General features: G+C 41.5%; 1 protein-coding gene across 1 annotated transcript; it reads right to left on the reverse strand.

Annotated features, from left to right (window-relative positions):
- Positions 1-9,169: 9,169 nt before the first annotated feature.
- On the reverse strand, positions 9,170-16,756 carry hjv (hemojuvelin BMP co-receptor). Its single transcript, XM_044117386.1, has 4 exons — positions 16,558-16,756; positions 15,366-15,455; positions 14,220-14,722; positions 9,170-12,202 (listed from the first exon to the last, which is right to left on the reverse strand). Exons 2-4 carry the CDS (start codon positions 15,436-15,438, stop codon positions 11,567-11,569), a joined length of 1,212 nt encoding a protein of 403 aa, XP_043973321.1. The 5' UTR covers positions 15,439-15,455; positions 16,558-16,756; the 3' UTR covers positions 9,170-11,566.
- Positions 16,757-17,000: the final 244 nt, after the last annotated feature.

Here is a 17,000-nt window from a genome sequence, read left to right on the forward strand (position 1 = left end):
TTCCCTTCATCATCGTTTGGCAGAAACTCACCAGGTGTTGCAGCAGCTCTCCGTTGAACATCATCATGTGTTTCACCAAAGTTCCCATTTTGTCCTGATTGTTTTCGTCAGCGTAACGTTGGATTTCCACTGTGCAGGTTTGTTTCTGACAGAGTCTGTCAGCCGACTGCAATGAAGACAATTTATGAGAAAAGTCATAGAAAACCTGAATGACTCAAAACTAGTGGTGGACACACTTCTGTTAACACGCTAATAGTGATGCTAACTATTCATTTAGCAATTTTTGCTAAGTGAAAACTTAGTGCAGTTAGCTGCCCCTAAATTAATCTGCAACCTCTGGTTTGAAGTTTGAGTTAGCAGAACTAATGTTAATGATTATCTCTTTAGGGTTAGCATAACCATTTAGTTAGCAGTTAGCACTGCCTAAAGTTCTTGTTGATGTCAGAGGTCAAATCACTGCTTCCGTCTCTGAATGCTAGCATCATGTTGGACCTTGAAGAAGACGAGCTACAGCAGCACATTGACTCGGCATGTTTCTGTCTCCTAGCTGAGCCTGCAGTTCAGTTCCACAGTGAACGTTCCTCTGGTAGCCACGCTAAATCACGCGAGGCTTGAAACAAAGCAGAGACCAACTTCAGCACCTTCTGACAGCTTGGCGCCAACAAGAAGTTTCCAGATTTATTGTTATTTCCTCATTGTTTCATCCTGACAAACCACAACTAACAAATGGCGAACAGCAGATCTCAGACCAGCTGGGCTCGTTGAGAGCAAACATAAATTGTGGCGAGAACTCAAAGAAGCAAAGACAGTTAACCTGCGACTAAATGGACATCTGGTTGTTTGCTGACACCAAAGTGCGTCACAATAATTATAATTACCACCTTCACAGCTGATCATTTTTCGCTCAGCAGCCAATAGAGGAATCATGACCTCTGCTAAACATTTACAGAAAATCCTGGCATGAAGGCGAGACCGTCCTGAGTCCAGGCTGTCTCCAGCTCACCTTGCTCCACGGGAGCGGAGTCTCTTCACACTCCTGAGACGGCAGGCCTTTAAAGTGTTTCTGTGAAAAACAGGACAGAAGGAAACGGAGTGAGATTAAACCCGCCGGCGTGTTTCTGCTGAACGGAGACCAGAGACGGAACCTCACCGACTCCTTCAGCAAGCGGCTGTAATTCTGCAGCTCCGCTTCCAGGCTCCCGGCCAGGCTTCGCACGTCAGAGGTCACCGACGGCGTCCAGCTCGTTGGCATCGCCCGGCCCGTTACAAGCTCCGCCCACAAGGCCAGGAACAGGAAGCAAATGAGACGGCAAGTCACTGCAAGAGAAGCAGACTTAGTTAGACCTCCCAGAAACAAGATGTTTGCTGCGTTACGGTGAGAATCTCAGCGTTTCAAAGACCAAGCTAGCTGCTGCGCACGGAGGGAGGAGCTGCGTAAACACCTCCAAACTGTGCAGGCCAGGCTAGACTGGCTGCTAAGAGACGTTTTTTAAAAAAATAAACTTTATTAACAAATAAAGAATATACAATTGCAGACAGTATTATGCTGGAAATACCAAGACAACAAATCCACAGGATCCATGAGAAAAAGAAAAAATAACAGTTTACAAATCAAATTCATCACTTAAGGTTAAAAGTTTCACAACTGTACAGTTGGTGCACATTTTTAAAGAGTCCAATAAACATCTTACATAAACTCTAAAAACAGAGGTTGGTTTGTTTTGAGCAAATTTACAGGCATGTCTGTGAAACTGAGCCAACAGAATAATAAAGTTTATAATATATTCTTTCCCAGACATGCTGTGATTGGAAATACCAAAGAAAATACGTTTAACACTCAAAGGAATAAATATATTACATTTCTGACTAAAGAAACAGCTCAGCTCTTTCAGCTAAAAGTTTTGCTGAAATTCCCAAAAAGGTGATTTAATGTTTCTGGTTCATGTGACAAAAGGAACAAAGAGGATCAATATTTAGAATATATTTATTCAGGACTGAATTTACAGGGTAACATCTGTGTAACATTTTAAGAGACGCCTCCTGTACTGAGACAAAAAACAACCATGTTTGTTCCCAATCAATATCTGAATAAAGTTTGTTGTTTGGGACGTTAAGACAAGATGAGAAAAACTTTCAGTTTCAGCCAGCTGACGGTCAGCTCTCTCTGTAACCAGATTAAATCTTTGTTGACTGGAGGGAATAAATAGATCAAAGTTTTTATTAATTCTTGCTGTTTGCTCTTTAATTATAGTTACCACAAGATCTTTAACTTCAGATTTCACAGGAATTCCTGATAGATAATTGATTACAACTATTGATTGGAAGAAGTTCACATTTAGATGAGTTCAGTTTAAGACCAGAAAATGGATTTAAAAGTTTAAGTGCAACATCAATTTGAAACTTATCTTGTAAGAATAAAGTTGCATCATCAGCTAGTTGACTCGAGTTTTTCCAACTGGGACGCCTTAGAGATCAATATTTTAATAAAAGTAGTTAGAAGAAAGAAAAAGGAGATTCCCTGATGAATCACCTTCTGTTTTAAATCTGTTAGTCCTTCATTTTACTGAATTGTTTCCATAAAGAGAGCAGATTGATTTTTAAAATGATCCCCACAGCCAAATAATCTGAGGGCTCTGAAGATGAACTCTTGTTCTATCAGTCAAATGTCTTTTAAAAATAAAATAAAGCTGTTAAATGAACCCATTTCTGGATAGTCTAAGATACCAAGAACCAGTTTTATATAATCAATAATCAGATAAAACCTCTAACAACTGTTTCCATTTTGGTCTAAAATATTTGAATCACTGTTGAGTAAAGAAATAAAACTTTCTTTACTTAATTATCCAGAATGAATGATTCCTTCTGAGGTTCTGGGATTAATTCAGCTTTGAGACAGTTTTTCATTATTAATGCTTTCAATAAACACAGAATGTAAAAATGGAGTCAGTTCTTCTGAGAACGTCGTAAAGTTCTGATTATTAATAACTCATTTAGTTTCATCAGGTGTGATTAAAGAGTCACATCATATTTTGTTTTGGTCACTAAATGTTGTTAATGAGTTAAAGAAATAATCCTGTTCCTCAGGAGAAAGTCTGGAATCAGACGATGATTTATAATAACTTTTACGTATATCACCAATCAATAATTGTGCTCTTGAATTAAGTTTAATAAAAGTTAAGTTTAATAAAACTTTTTAGTTTGTCTTTGCTTTTCAAGTTTGAAGAAATAACTAAAGTTTTGTTCTGCCTCTTTAACCTTTTGGTCCCAGAACGTCTAAAAGCTCATTTTGCTTTTTAATCTAAATTTGATCCAGTTTAATCTAAAGGTTTTGTAACTTGTCTCTGTTTTCAGGAAGACTGGAGGATAAAGACATCATCTCAGAGAACAAGCAGGTTTCCTCCTTTATGCTGTTTTTATTCTATTTGATATCTTTACTGAACATCTTTCTGAACTCAGATTTTAAAAGCTCCCAGTAACGTTCAGTTATTTTCAGATTGTGCTGTTTTAAGAGCTCTGAGATTTTGTTTTTAATTGTTAAACAGACAAATTTGTGGTTAGGAAGGAAAATATTAATTTTCTAATATGCAGCTTCCTTTTAGTGTTTCTACCAGGGGAGAAACAAACCTGAACAAAAAACCTTTATGATCACTAAGAGCTGCTTGAATGATCTCAGATTTGTAATTTAAATGTTGATGACAATAACAAATAAATCTTATCTTATCTTATGAACCAGCTTCGTTTCTCCATGTAAACCTTTTTGTGTTTGGATTATTTACCCTCCAAATATCTATTAAACTTCACTCATTCATAAAGTCAACAATCTGAATTTATTCTGTCTGTCAACCTTCTCACTCACAGTGATGTTGAAATCTAAAATGATCTTAATATCACCACGTTTTTCAACAAGAGCATCAATCCTGACATTTTCCTTACAACCAGAAATGTTACCAATAAGAAAGAGATTCATCATGTGATGACTGACAGCGTCCACTCAGCATGATGCTGCCATTCAGTTTGTGTTTCACAGTTAATGACCTGCTGCAGGTGAGTCCACAGCTCTTCTCCCCACTCAGCTTCCCAAACTTTATAGTCGCCATCAAGGGAGTGAATGAGTGACATCCTTCAGTCCTCCAGCTTTAACAGAGTAAAACAACAAACCAGGTGAGTGTCTGAGTTTCAGTCCAACTTAACTGGGAACATAAAACTTTTCCTCCATTACAGGTTGAATGGGATTCGATCAAACAGTTATTTCATTTCCTTCCCGTCCACAAAACCTCGATCTCCTATAAAGTGTGTGATCTTCTATCCTTGTGGGCTGTTGGATTTTTCGGCGGCTCCGTTTCTCTTCCACAGAAAGATCTTCTTACATTTCTTCACTTCAAGCAGCCAGAATCTTTTGCCATCTTCCAGTTCAAGTTGTGGAAATGCTGATGAAATCTCGGGGTTCTGGTTTGGTTGGATGTTTTCAGAAGGAATCAAGTTTCTCTTTGTAGTTTGGGATTATATTCTGACAGACCTCCAGCCTCACATCCTCCGTCTCTTCTCTCATGTTATCTCCAGAACTTTGTTTTCCAGTGCTTGAATCTTTTCCTCAGCTCTGCTGACTCGGCTGACCGTGGTGAGCTCTGTGCTTTTAATATCTTGTATGTCAGCGGAGAGAAAATTGATAGTAGGCTTCCAGTCATCGATGCATTTCCCAATAATCTCTCGTGCTCCTGCTTCAGCACCGTTTGACCTTTCTTACTGGACGGTACCAGATGACCTTCAGGTTTGACTTTTGTTGTAAAGGTTGAAGACATTACAAACATTTCTGTCCCGACAGGAGAAGAATAAAGTTGTGTCTATGACGTCATAACTTGGTCGACGGGGGAGGAGCCTATTATAACCGCTGAAATGATTCACCTGCCTAAATGATTATTGGAATAATTGTCAGCTAATTTAGTGACTGAATAATCATATTCACGAAAAGGTCGTTAGTGACAAAACAAAACATCCAGAGCAGAAATGAAGCCAAAAATATAAACATTTTACATTTAGGATAAAAGATAAACTGTCTGTAAATCTCCAGTAATTTCAGCTTCATCTGGTTCAAATTCAGTAAAAAACACAAAAATCTGTTGAGCATCTTTAAAAAACCTCCATCTATGATCCAGTTAATTAAAAGAATGTTGTTATGACATGTTTACTTTATTATTTATGCTGTCAATAACTCCTATATAAACTGAATATTCTCTATTTTCATGTTTTTGTGTAAATTTCTGTTATTTTAACTAAATTTGTCCAAAGTTTTTATGCTGTTTTTAATGTTATCAGTTTTTGATTGTTTGCAGAAAACAACAAAAAGTCTGAAAATCATTTATTTTCACCTTAAAATGAAATGAATCAATAAATCCTGAATCTTTTTTGCACTTTAATATAATTTAAAATTCACTACATTAATGGATTTTTTGTGTTTAAATATTAAAATTCACACTCATGAGTTTTAAATCACATTTTCTTGGTGAAAAGTGATTTTTTTGAGTGTCGTGTTTCGGGCTGGAAGCCGCTGAACGTTAAGATCAGATGATGAAACCTTTCTGGGTTCTTCTGGGCCAGACGCTGCAGTGACTCATGGAAACGGCCCAGTAACTCAGAGATGGATTCCCAGCAGAACCAACCAGTTGCTGCTGAAAAACATCCGTCACTCTGGATCAGCTGCTTCTGCCTGAATGACAGAAACGGCTCCACAACGAGACGCCGTCCGTTTCCATCAGCATCCAGTAAGTTAGACAGGATGAAAAAATGCCTCACAGTAACAACAGTAGAAAAAGATCATTTCAACCCAGACAGACGTTCCACTGAGCCTCGTCTCCACACTGGACCTCCTCAGCTCTGGGCTCGATTGGCAGGAAGTCCTGCTTCAATGCGGCTCAGAGGAGATCAGCTGAGGTTCTGGAAGTCCAGCTAGTTCTGATATCGCTTCCTGCTGCTTGTGCACCTTTTCCTTCCACTAAACTTTCTAATAACAGGCTTCCTTAGTGTCATTATTTACTGGATGACACTTCATGACAACAGTCAAAAACATTCATAAAAACTCCTTCATGTCCAGGAGAGCCGTCATGTCTGTCACCAAATGTTATTTTTATTTTAATTTTTTAAACTGTTTTTTATGCAAGGAAAAAAATAAATAAACAACAAGGATTTTAATTTCCTTGTTAGAAAATAAAGTTAAAATCTTGTGATATTTAAATCCATCCATTTCCTAACACTCTTGTTCCCAGTGGGGTCAGAGGAGCTGCTGCCTGTCCGGCCAGCGTCACCTGGACAGGTCACCGGTCTGTTGCCAGGCAACACAGATGTAACACACACACACACACACACACACACACACACACACACACACACACACACACAGGAAGAATTTATACAGAGCAGTGAACCTGACAGTCGTGTTTCTGGGAGGAACCCGGAGAACCGGAGAGAACAGGGAGAACATGCAAACTGTGCAGAAAGACCCCAGGCCGGGAATCAAACCCAGAACCTTCTGGCTGCAAGGCAGCAGCTCTACCAACTGCACCACTGTGCAGCCCGATATTTAAATGAAATTAAATCTAATAATTCTTTCTATTTTTTTTTTTTTTACTAAATAGACTCATAAACAAAATATTTTAAAAATAATTTAAAAACCAACTGAAGACGTAAAAACACAGAAAAACATTAGAAGGCATGAAAATTTTAAAATATATTTAGAGTTTCATTTATAACACTGAAACACTGAAACACTGAAACAGAAACACTGACTTGTTTTCGTCTGTTGGAGGCTGAAGCAGCGGAGAAGATGCAGCACTCTGGTGGCTCCCTGGTTCTGGTTCTGGTTCTGGTTCTGGTTCTTGTTCTGGTTCTGGTTCTGGTTCTGGTCCTGGTTCTGGTTCTGGTCCTGGTTCTGGTCCTGGTTCTTGTTCTGGTTCTGGTTCTGGTTCTGGTCCTGGTTCTGGTCCTGGTTCTGGTCCTGGTTCTTGTTCTGGTTCTGGTTCTGGTTCTGGTCCTGGTTCTGGTTCTGGTCCCCACCCGGGCTGCTGGTACTGTGGATGCTCCGGCTGCAGCAGCTGATATTTATCCTCCATCATGGCGGCTCGTTCTCTGGAATCCTCCTGCATCTTCTCAGAAGTTTTGACATCACAGTGGGAAATTTATGCAAATTTCCCTACATGATGGGATCAGGAATCCACATTTTTCATATTTCACAGAAACACTCTTCACGTTCTCTGACTCACTCTGGGACCAACATGTCTGCAGACGTCTGATCAGTAAGAAACTGTTAGAACATCAATTCTCCACTAAAACTACTTGTTGATGAAAACGTTTTCACTCCGTTGTCAGATTATTTCATGAGGAAAATGTTCTAAGTGAGTTTAACTGTAATTTTTCATCCATATGAAGAAATGAAAAGTTTCTCATACGTTTGTGTTTCTCATTTCAGGTGAACTCAGATTGTTGCACCAGAAACTGTTTTCACCTTTAGTGTTTTTGCAGTGTTGATGTTTTACATCCTCAGATAAGAATCCACAGCAGTCCTACATGCTGACCTTTGACCTGCAGCTGGAGGGATTTTGAATCAGTGCATCCATCCTGTCCGGGTCAGCAGCTTCAGAAGGGAGGTCCAGTCTTCCCTCCGCAGCCTCTGGTTGCAGCTCCTCCAGAGGAACCCTGAGGCGTTCCCAGGCCATCCAGGACTCATCGTCCCTCCAGCGAGTCCTGATGAGGGTGGGAACGTAGATCCAGCAGTAAATCGAGAGCTTTGCTTTTTGACTCGGCTCTCTCTTCATGATGGACCGGTACAGCGGCCGCTTCACGGCAGACGCTGCGCCTGTCGATCTCCTGCTCCAATTTTTCCCTGATTGATGAACAAAATCCTGAACTGCTCCACTTGGGGCAGAACACCCCCAATTATAGATTTTGAATCTAAAATTAGTTGAAATGTTTTGTCTCTGCTCTGATTTGATGGAAATGATTCACGGTTTCCTGCGTCCCGGTTTGGTTCTGCTGAACTCTGACTCATTTGTCAGTCAGCTCTTCCTGCCTCCTTTTATTGATCTGGACCTCTTGAACCTGGCAGTCCTGCAGCCAATTGGCAAACAAGTTTCCCGTTTTCCTCCAGCAGAGTTGCCGGCTGCAGCGACGTAACGGTGATGAAACGCTGCGTCATGCCATCGTGTTGCTCTGCCCACGTTGCCAGGAAGGTGGAGAGATTCCTCTGTCATAAACGCTCCACGTGTTGAAGCTCGTCCTGCTGGGAGCCGGCGGCTGCAGCAGGACAAGACGAGTCCTGCTGCAGCCGCCGGCCACCGGCAGCCATTGAACAACCACAGACAGGAAAAGCAGAAAATCATCCACCAGAAATTCAGTAACTATACATTTACATAATCTAAAGTTTTAGCTGCCAAATTTCCAGTCAGAACCCAGATGGTGACCTGTCCAGGGTGACCCCACAGCTGGAGAGGAACCAGCAACCCTCCTGACCCCATTAGGGACGAAGGGTGATGGATGGATGGATGGATGGATGGATGGATGGATGGATGGATGGATGGATGGATGGATGGATGGATGGATGGATGGATGGGTCACTGGTGTGCAAAATTAATCAAGATAAATTAAAACAAAGCAAAAGTCAAAAAATATCTAATAATTAAAAATTACAAAAAATGAGTCCAAATATAAACACATCAGACTATAATTGTCATGAGGTTTAAAGGTGGTGAGGTGAATTCTGTAAATAGTATATTATTATTATTATTATTATTATTATTATTATTATTATTATTATTATTATTATTATTATTAATAATTATTATTATTAATTATTATTTATTATTATTATTATTATTATTATTATTATTATTATTATTATTATTATTATTATTATTATTATTATTATTAATTATTATTATTAATTATTATTAATTATTATTATTATTATTATTATTATTCTCTGCTTTGGCTGGTTTATAAACATGAACTTGGTAATTCTTGCTACAAAAACAGATTCTTGCTACCAAGAACTACCAAGGCAGTTCTTGGTACCCTGGGTGCTCCCACTGCTTCCCACAGACACACACACACACACACACACACACACACACACACACACACACACACACACACACACAGACTCCACAACCCTGCATAGTGGTTCTTATTATGGTGAATTAAGCTTTATTGACATTCAGATCCTCTGACAAATTTACACAAAGACATCAATAATGGCCAGATTAGTAATAAATTTCTTCTTATTTTCATGACTCAGCTTTAATTTATCTGGAGCTTCTTGCAGGATGCATGTTACTGTAAATGTCTGACACGTTTGATTTCCCAGACAGGTCAGTGGCAGGTCTCTGCAGGCGGGACTTAGGCCTCTTCTGGGCCTGGAAGTCGGTCGCTGTGATGAAAGTTTTCCTTTTCAAAGAAAATCAGAAATTCGTCCGAGGTTTAATGATGAATTCTCTCCCACCACTTCCTCTCCTATATCTCTCCTCATGAACTGATCATCGAATGCAGTAAATCACTTTGTTACATTCAAGCTTCCACAAAACAAGATCCAAATAAACTTAATTGTAAATAGAAACAATTTGTACCAGAACCACCAAACATCCAGAAAACTGCAAAACTGCTGAAACATTGAGTCTTATACCTGTCAGGCAGTTTTAAGGTGAAATCAGTTTCATCTGACTGTAATTACATTTTCTACATTTTCTTGATTCTGACTGATAATTTAAGATATCTGCATTCATATTCTGATCAGAATAATTCAATAAATACAATCAATGTCAAACAAGAGATGCTTTTTGTTCTGGTTCTTCAGTTAGTTGAGATTATGCAGCACAGATTGACTAAGAGATGTTAGGAATTACAGACACGTCCATCTATCTTCACGTTAGTCAGAAAATGTCGCCACAAAATGAATGAGGCATTTTAGCTAGCAAGCTAGCCAATGCTAGCCAATGCTAATGCTAAGAACATCACTGAATACATTTGAATCATGTGTTCAACAAAATAAAAATGGCAGACACAACGTTAAGCCGTTTATGTAATAATGATATTCAAAACATGCAGTACATGGTTATGACTAGAAGTTAGCACATAAGCTAACATTAGCAGAATGCTACTGCTAGCAAAACAGCCTGGATGTCATATCAACATATTGTGAGGGTTAATTTAACCAAAAATCAAATATTTTTATTTGGTTACTTGTAACTTTGGCAACATTTAACTTGGAGTAAAAAATGGTGGATTCATGAAACTGGTTAGCAGAAAGTTCATGACTCTGTTCAGCAAATGTACCACAAAACCTGAAGAGTAGAGATTAAAACTGTAAGAGAGAATAAAGAAAACTGGACAGACTGAGACTAAATTCAACTTTCCTGCTCACCAAGGCTCCAGTTCAAAACAAAATGTATTTAGAAGGAGAAATCAGGCCGGCTCTCCTTTAAATCAAAGTTCAAAAACTATTTTTGCTTAGAGCTGCCTTTGGAAAATAATAAATCAATCAATCATTTTAGTCTGTTTTCCAACTCATCATGAAATTCTTTTCTTGTTTTTGCATCAGCTTGTTGCAGAAAAACAAAAACAACCATTTGAAGCTGTTTCCTTAATGTTCTGCTGGTCTAAAGGTCCGACTGGATCCTGCAGAACCAAAACTGGAGCACAGAGGGGAGAGCAGCTGAAGTTTGAGTCACTGACAGTGAACGTTTGGTTGATGAGACGCAGACGTATCGTTTTATAAAACAAACCCCCTGGAAACTGTCCTGAAGCCGAGATGTTCGAGTCTCCATGAAAACTGAAAAACCTTTTCAGTTCTGAGTCACTGAACAGAACATCATTTCATACTAACAACTTACATAATCAGACAAACCAAAATATAAAGTTCGGAGAACATTTTGAGATTTTAAAAACCAGATTGACAATAATTTATATAAATAACAAGAAAATAACAAAACTCAAGCAAGAGAAACATTTTTTCCAAATCTGTTTCTTTCAAAATAAAACTTGAACAGAAACTGATGATAAATCTGATTCTGATGGATGTTTGGTTGAAACGAGGCGCCGTTTGAAAAGTTACACTAAAAAACTAACAGCAAAAACTTGATTTATTTAGTCTGTTAGAGAGGAAAAAGATGTTCATTTTTTAAAGTTATATTTCAGTCATTTTACTCCAGACTAAATATTTAATTCACAAACCAGACATGTAGTTTACTTTCAAAACTAAATATATAGCAATCAAATAAAATATTTAGTTTAAAAGTTAAATATTTACCTCCAAATTAAATATTTATTTCGATACGTATTTAGTAACAAATTAAGCATGGTGAAACTAAACTTTTGTGGTAAATTTTTAACTTGATGTGTAATTTTACAAATGGTGTCCATGAAGATGAGTTTGTTCTTCATTCAGTGACGTCATCACAGTGGAGGATCCGGAAGTTTGATGCTTCATAATGGAATCACTCACGTGAAAGTCAAAAGTATACAGTTGTAAAATTACTCATAAAAGTACTTCTTTTTTTATCTCAAAAAATTAGAGTGAACGTAACTAGCGGCAGGTGATCCAGGCCCCGCCCAGAACTCCCAGCATGCTGAGCGGCAGCAGCGGCAGCAGCGGCGGCTGCGGCCCCGCTGGTCCCGCAGCAGCAGCGGGCAGCAGGTGGACGCCCTGCCCGCTGCCGGTCATGCTGCGGGCGTCCTGCAGGGCGCCCACCGCGGCTCCGCTGGAGTTCAGGTCTCCGCTGGCGGTCAGGTCGAACACGCATGCGTGGTAGTAGACGTCCCGCGTGGGAAGCAGCGCGGCGCAGTGAGCCTCCGCGGCGCCGGCCGCGTGCGGCAGCGGCGGCGGGCGCAGCGCGTCCACCCTGTAGGAGGCGGGGCAGCCCCACACGCACAGCTGCAGGTCGTGATCCGGGTGGAAAGCCTCCAGGACGCCGCGGGGCGAGCGGACGGACAGGCCGAGCGAGCGGCCGCTCTGCCGCACCACCAGCAGCGTACCGATGTACGCCGCCCGGATCTCGGCGTGCCGGCCGGGACTGTCGGTCCGCACCGTCAGGACGCGGCGGCCCCGTCGCTCGCCGCTCCACTGAGAGCCGTCGGCGAAGGCAGCGGGAACGTCGTCCAGCTCCGCCTGGTACAGCTGCTGGTCGGTACACTGCCGCCAGCTCTTAAAGATGATGGTGATCTGAGACAGAGAGGAGCAAGGCGGGAAGAACATTTAGGGTGACCAGACGTCCTTTAAAATGTCCGGGGGGAATTTCAAAATCGTTCGGGATTTTGGTCAACTGCCTCAAAACACATTATATAGCTTACAGCAGGGGTTTTCAAAGTATGAAAGGGTGAGCCCCCCTCCAAGGAGCACAATGCCTGCTGCGCCCCCCCCCCCCCCCCCAACCCCCGAACTGTGACATGAGCTCCATGTCACAGTTCAGTTGCAAAAACTCCCACCTTCAGCCCCGATTATAGTTACTTTGAAAAAGTAACTTTAATCGGACTACTGATTACTCCTTGAAAACGTAACTTAGTTATATTACTGACTACTTGATTTGGAAAGTAACTAAGTTACATTAAAAGTAACTTTTTAGTTACTTTCAGCAGCTGCTAACAACAACGCTCCACCTCCTGTGAAAATCACATTGAGCTTTGCTAATATTTAATTGTCAGCTATTTTATAATGGTAACATCAACAATGTGTCTCCACTGATAAGGCTGAACTGAAGAGGAGATTGTACAAAAATAAAAAACGTGAGTAGTTTGTGGTCCACTGTTGTCTGGAAAACTCTAAGAAGGATTTTAAAGCCCCCCCCCCCCCCCAGCCTCCAGATTCTGCGTTACGGCCCTGCGTTTGGTGTCAGCGCAGCGCACAGAGCTCCTCCTGCAGCTCCACAGCTCAGATGGTTGCACAGATTTGTGACACTTATCTTAATATTAATAATTATAACGGTGCTAACTTGCCATTATAACTATTGCCAACTACGGACACGTTTATTCGTGGCTGTTTTCACGTTTATTGCGCTGTTTATATTGGTCTCGATGTTTGCAGTTTTCTGGAGCGCAACGTGAAGCTCGATGTCATTCAGAGGTAATATATTAACTTGACATTAACAAAGACACAGCGGGACGGATCATCTGAGAAATGATGGACAGGGAGAGACGGACTAAAACTACCTTAATGACGGACAAATTCTGGGATTTATTGAGTTTCTGCTTATTTCCAAGCCCAAATGAGCAACTTCACGTTCAAAAACGAGCCCAAAAAGGCGCAACCAGCAACTCGTAAAATTTTCAAGCGACTTTAAAAAAAAAAAAGCCCAAAGCCGCTTATAATAATCGGACTTGGCGACAGAAACTCAAAATAGTTCCAGTTTTTCCACCAACAAAATGCGCATCTCCCTCCATTGTTTACACATAGAGACGTCGGTCACTCGACAAGACGAGTAGAGGAAATACGATTAAATAACAAAAGAAGATAGTAACGCAAAAATGATTTTGATAAGTAACTGTAGTCTGACTACTGGATTTGAAATAGCAACGCGTTAGATTACTCGTTACTGAAAAAAGTGGTCCGACGTCAGTAACGTTACTGACATCACTGGCCAAAACATCCTCTAAGGAGGGAAACATTTCCACTGATCTCCACTCCACACGCGCACCCCACAGTACCAACTTTTTCCTAAATACACAGAGTTGATCGTGTGCGTAAAAGACGTTTCTCTAAAATCAGTAGACAGCAAGCAGATAGCTTTTCCGGTTTACTTTTTCCCTCGCACCGCGCCTCCCCTAAAGTGCTCTGGCGCCCCCCAGGGGAGGCGCGCCTCACACTTTGAAAACCGCCGGCTTACAGTACATTGTGATTACATTGCCACTCCGTTCCACTACTCCATTCCTAGACTAATAATAGTCTATAGCTACCACTAAGCTAATTTCTGCTTCGCTACCACTAAGCTAAATCTTTATTGGAAGCTAAACTAATAACTCAATTTTAACCCATATTTAGTCAGAGTTAATAGTTTATCTCCAAGATAAATGTTCAGTCAGAAAGCTAAATATTTATCTCCAAAATGACTTTTGACTGTGTAGCTGTACAAACAAAGGATAATGCTGCCACTACCAGAGCAGAAGCCGCCATGCACACAGTGGCAGCTAATCATCTGACAGCAGAGACGCAGGAAAACAAGGCTGTCCGCTGAACTTTGACCCACCTTGGTGACAACAGTGTGGTGCGTCCCCTGACTGGCTGGCGCGCCGGTGACTTGCACATACAGGTAGTCGTTGTCGATGAGAGGCCACGCCCCCTGCACAGCACAGGTGTGGAAGTCGTCGCCGAAGGTTCGGATGTGCGGGTCTCCGAACACGCTGCAGTGCCGGTACTCCGGGGCGCGGCCCTCCCTGCTGACGAAGCTCCGCTCGTAGAGGCAGGCGTCCCCCAACACGGCGCCCTGTGGGCGGGGCCAGGGCCGGGCCGTGGGCCCCGCCCGCGGGCAGCGGTGCTGGATCAGCAGGTCCTCGATGCCCTGCACCGCTGAGTGGTAGGCCAGGTCTCCGCGGCACGGCCGCGCCGTCCGCTTGGTGCACAGGCTGTAGGAGCGCAGGGCGCCGCAGTACGCCGAGTCGCTGCTGAGCGCTGCGCCGCCGCCGCCGCTCAGGTGGACGGTCGCAGCAACAAACTCAGAGTTACACCTCAGGATCCGACAGGAAGCTCCCACTGAGGAGAGAAGGCTTCATATGGTCATAAAGTCAGGTTTTGATCTGGGCTTTTATTTTGAAAAAGGTGCTGGAAGTAAATCCACAGTTTTTATGGTGGAAGAGTGTTTTTTATTCAGCCTGTGAATGACTGCAGAGCCATCAAAACGTCTCAACTGGGCCTGAATTTGTTGCTCGGTGAGTTCTTGGGGAAAAAAAAGTTGCCAGATTTTATGTCAGTCTTCACCTTTTTGAACAAAGTGGCTAAAAATGTCGCTGGTCGCTTTTTCAATAAAGTCACCAGATTTACTGTCACTAATTATGTTTTGGAAAAAACGTTGATACATTTGTTGGTAGTTGGTTTTTAGAAAAAATAAGTTGCTAGATTTTTTGCAATTAGCTTTATTTAACAAAGAATAGCTAAATTTATCACTGGTTCTTTTTTTAAGTCATTTGAGAAACATTGCTAAGTTATCATTAAGTTGGTTGAGGCCTTTCTCTTGTCCCTGGCCACGCCCCTTCCAGCAATCGCCAATCATACTCAGACTTGGCCACGCCCCTCAGTGTATTCTGGCTCCGCCCACTTTGGTGGCGTTATTCTAAATTTGGGGGCGGGGCTTTACTTTCACAGAATTTTGTTTCCCAGTGAGTTTCTGAGTTTGTACCTTCAGGTAAACGCAGCTGAATCAGCAGCAGAGTCAGGTGGATGCAACGTTTCCATGGCGACCGCGTCTCCATCGGCGGCCAGCAGCGGCCTGAGAGGTCACAGAGAGGTCACACATTCAGCTGTCTGAATCCCTCTGGTCATCAGAGGCTTCCTGTCTCCATGGAGACGCTGATGGATTTATGGGATGGAATCAATCCTCCCATAGTTGATTTACTAGTTAGAGTCTCATCATCACTAGTTGTTTCAAATCTTTTCCCAAATTTCAACATTTCTTTTCATTTGAACAAACTTTATGGTCCCAATGTAGCTCCATAATCATCTGACCGGCTCTGAGCCTCTGTGTGTGTTTTAATGTGGACTTTAAACCAAACAGGGGGCGGGGCTTAGCGCTGCACTCTGCTGCCATTGGTTAAACCATCAAACACGAAGCTGGAGTACGGCAGGCCGATTTAACATAAAATCAGCTTCATCACATTTATTCCAGAACAATGTGTTAACACATTGATATATCTGTAATCATATTCTGATTAATGGCATCAGATTTACCACTTAGCTTTAATTCTGAATATCTCCAGATTTTTAAAAAACTTAAAAAAAACAAAACATTTTAGATCAATCTCAAAATGTTTATATTTTTTTCTAGCTAATTTTCCAATTTTCAATCATAAAAGTTTTTTCTAGAAAATTTCTCAGAATTATTGCAACATTCAAACTCCTTTTCTTTTTTCTATCTACAGCTATCAAGCTGTCGCAGATTCTTCATTTTTATCATTTTTTTCATTTGAATGTTTTGATTTTTATGAGATCCTTAAATTTTAAAGATGATATTTTATCTTCAGTTTTTTGCTTTTAAAATAAACTTTTATGTCTGAATGGAACCAAAGAGGCTGAACCTCTGAGTTCCATTTAAACTCCAGTTGCTTTGCAGACAGAATATTTCACAGCATCTCAACAATCTGATCTTCCTGCTTTATCGGATATTTGTTCATTTTTATAAAAGCATCAAACTATAGACAAATAAAACACATTAAATGCTCCGTCCAGCTGCTTAATAATCCCATATTTATGGTCTAAAGTGAATAAAATCAAAGTTCTGGATGTTTTTCAGCAGATGTTTGTTTGGGCCGACCAGAACCTCCACGTGTCCCGGTGAACCCGACCCGCTCTCACCTCCTCTCTGTTTGCTTTACCTGCAGCTGGTTCCGGATCAGAGTCCGTCCATGTCCTGACCCAGAGAAACGTCCAGAACCTCCTGGAGACCCGGGCCAAGTTCTGACGGGCTCGGCAGGTCCGGTTCTGATCCGGTTCTGGTCCGAGCCTCAGGAAGTTCTCAGTTGACTGGGAGGCTTTGCTGGTGCTAAATAAATCCCAAACAACCACCTGCTGCACGACAACTGTCCTCACACACACACACAGAGACACACATAGACACACACAGAGACACACATAGACACACACACTCACACACACACACTCACACACAGAGACACACACACACAGAGACACACATAGAGACACACACACACAGACACACACACAGACACACACACAGAGACACACACAGAGACACACACAGACACACACACTCACACACACAGACACACACACACACACACACACACACACACACACA

Source organism: Gambusia affinis, linkage group LG05 (assembly GCF_019740435.1).
Source record: "Gambusia affinis linkage group LG05, SWU_Gaff_1.0, whole genome shotgun sequence".
Taxonomy (NCBI): Eukaryota; Metazoa; Chordata; class Actinopteri; order Cyprinodontiformes; family Poeciliidae; genus Gambusia; species Gambusia affinis.

Coding starts and splice junctions, on each gene's coding strand:
- hjv (XM_044117386.1), bottom strand. CDS start 15,438: ATGGAGACGCGGTCGCCATGGAAACGTTGCATCCACCTGACTCTGCTG. Junction 14,723..15,365: donor TCAGCTGCGTTTACCTGAAG/GTACAAACTCAG, acceptor TTCTCTCCTCAG/TGGGAGCTTCCTGTCGGATC. Junction 12,203..14,219: donor ACCACACTGTTGTCACCAAG/GTGGGTCAAAGT, acceptor TCTCTGTCTCAG/ATCACCATCATCTTTAAGAG.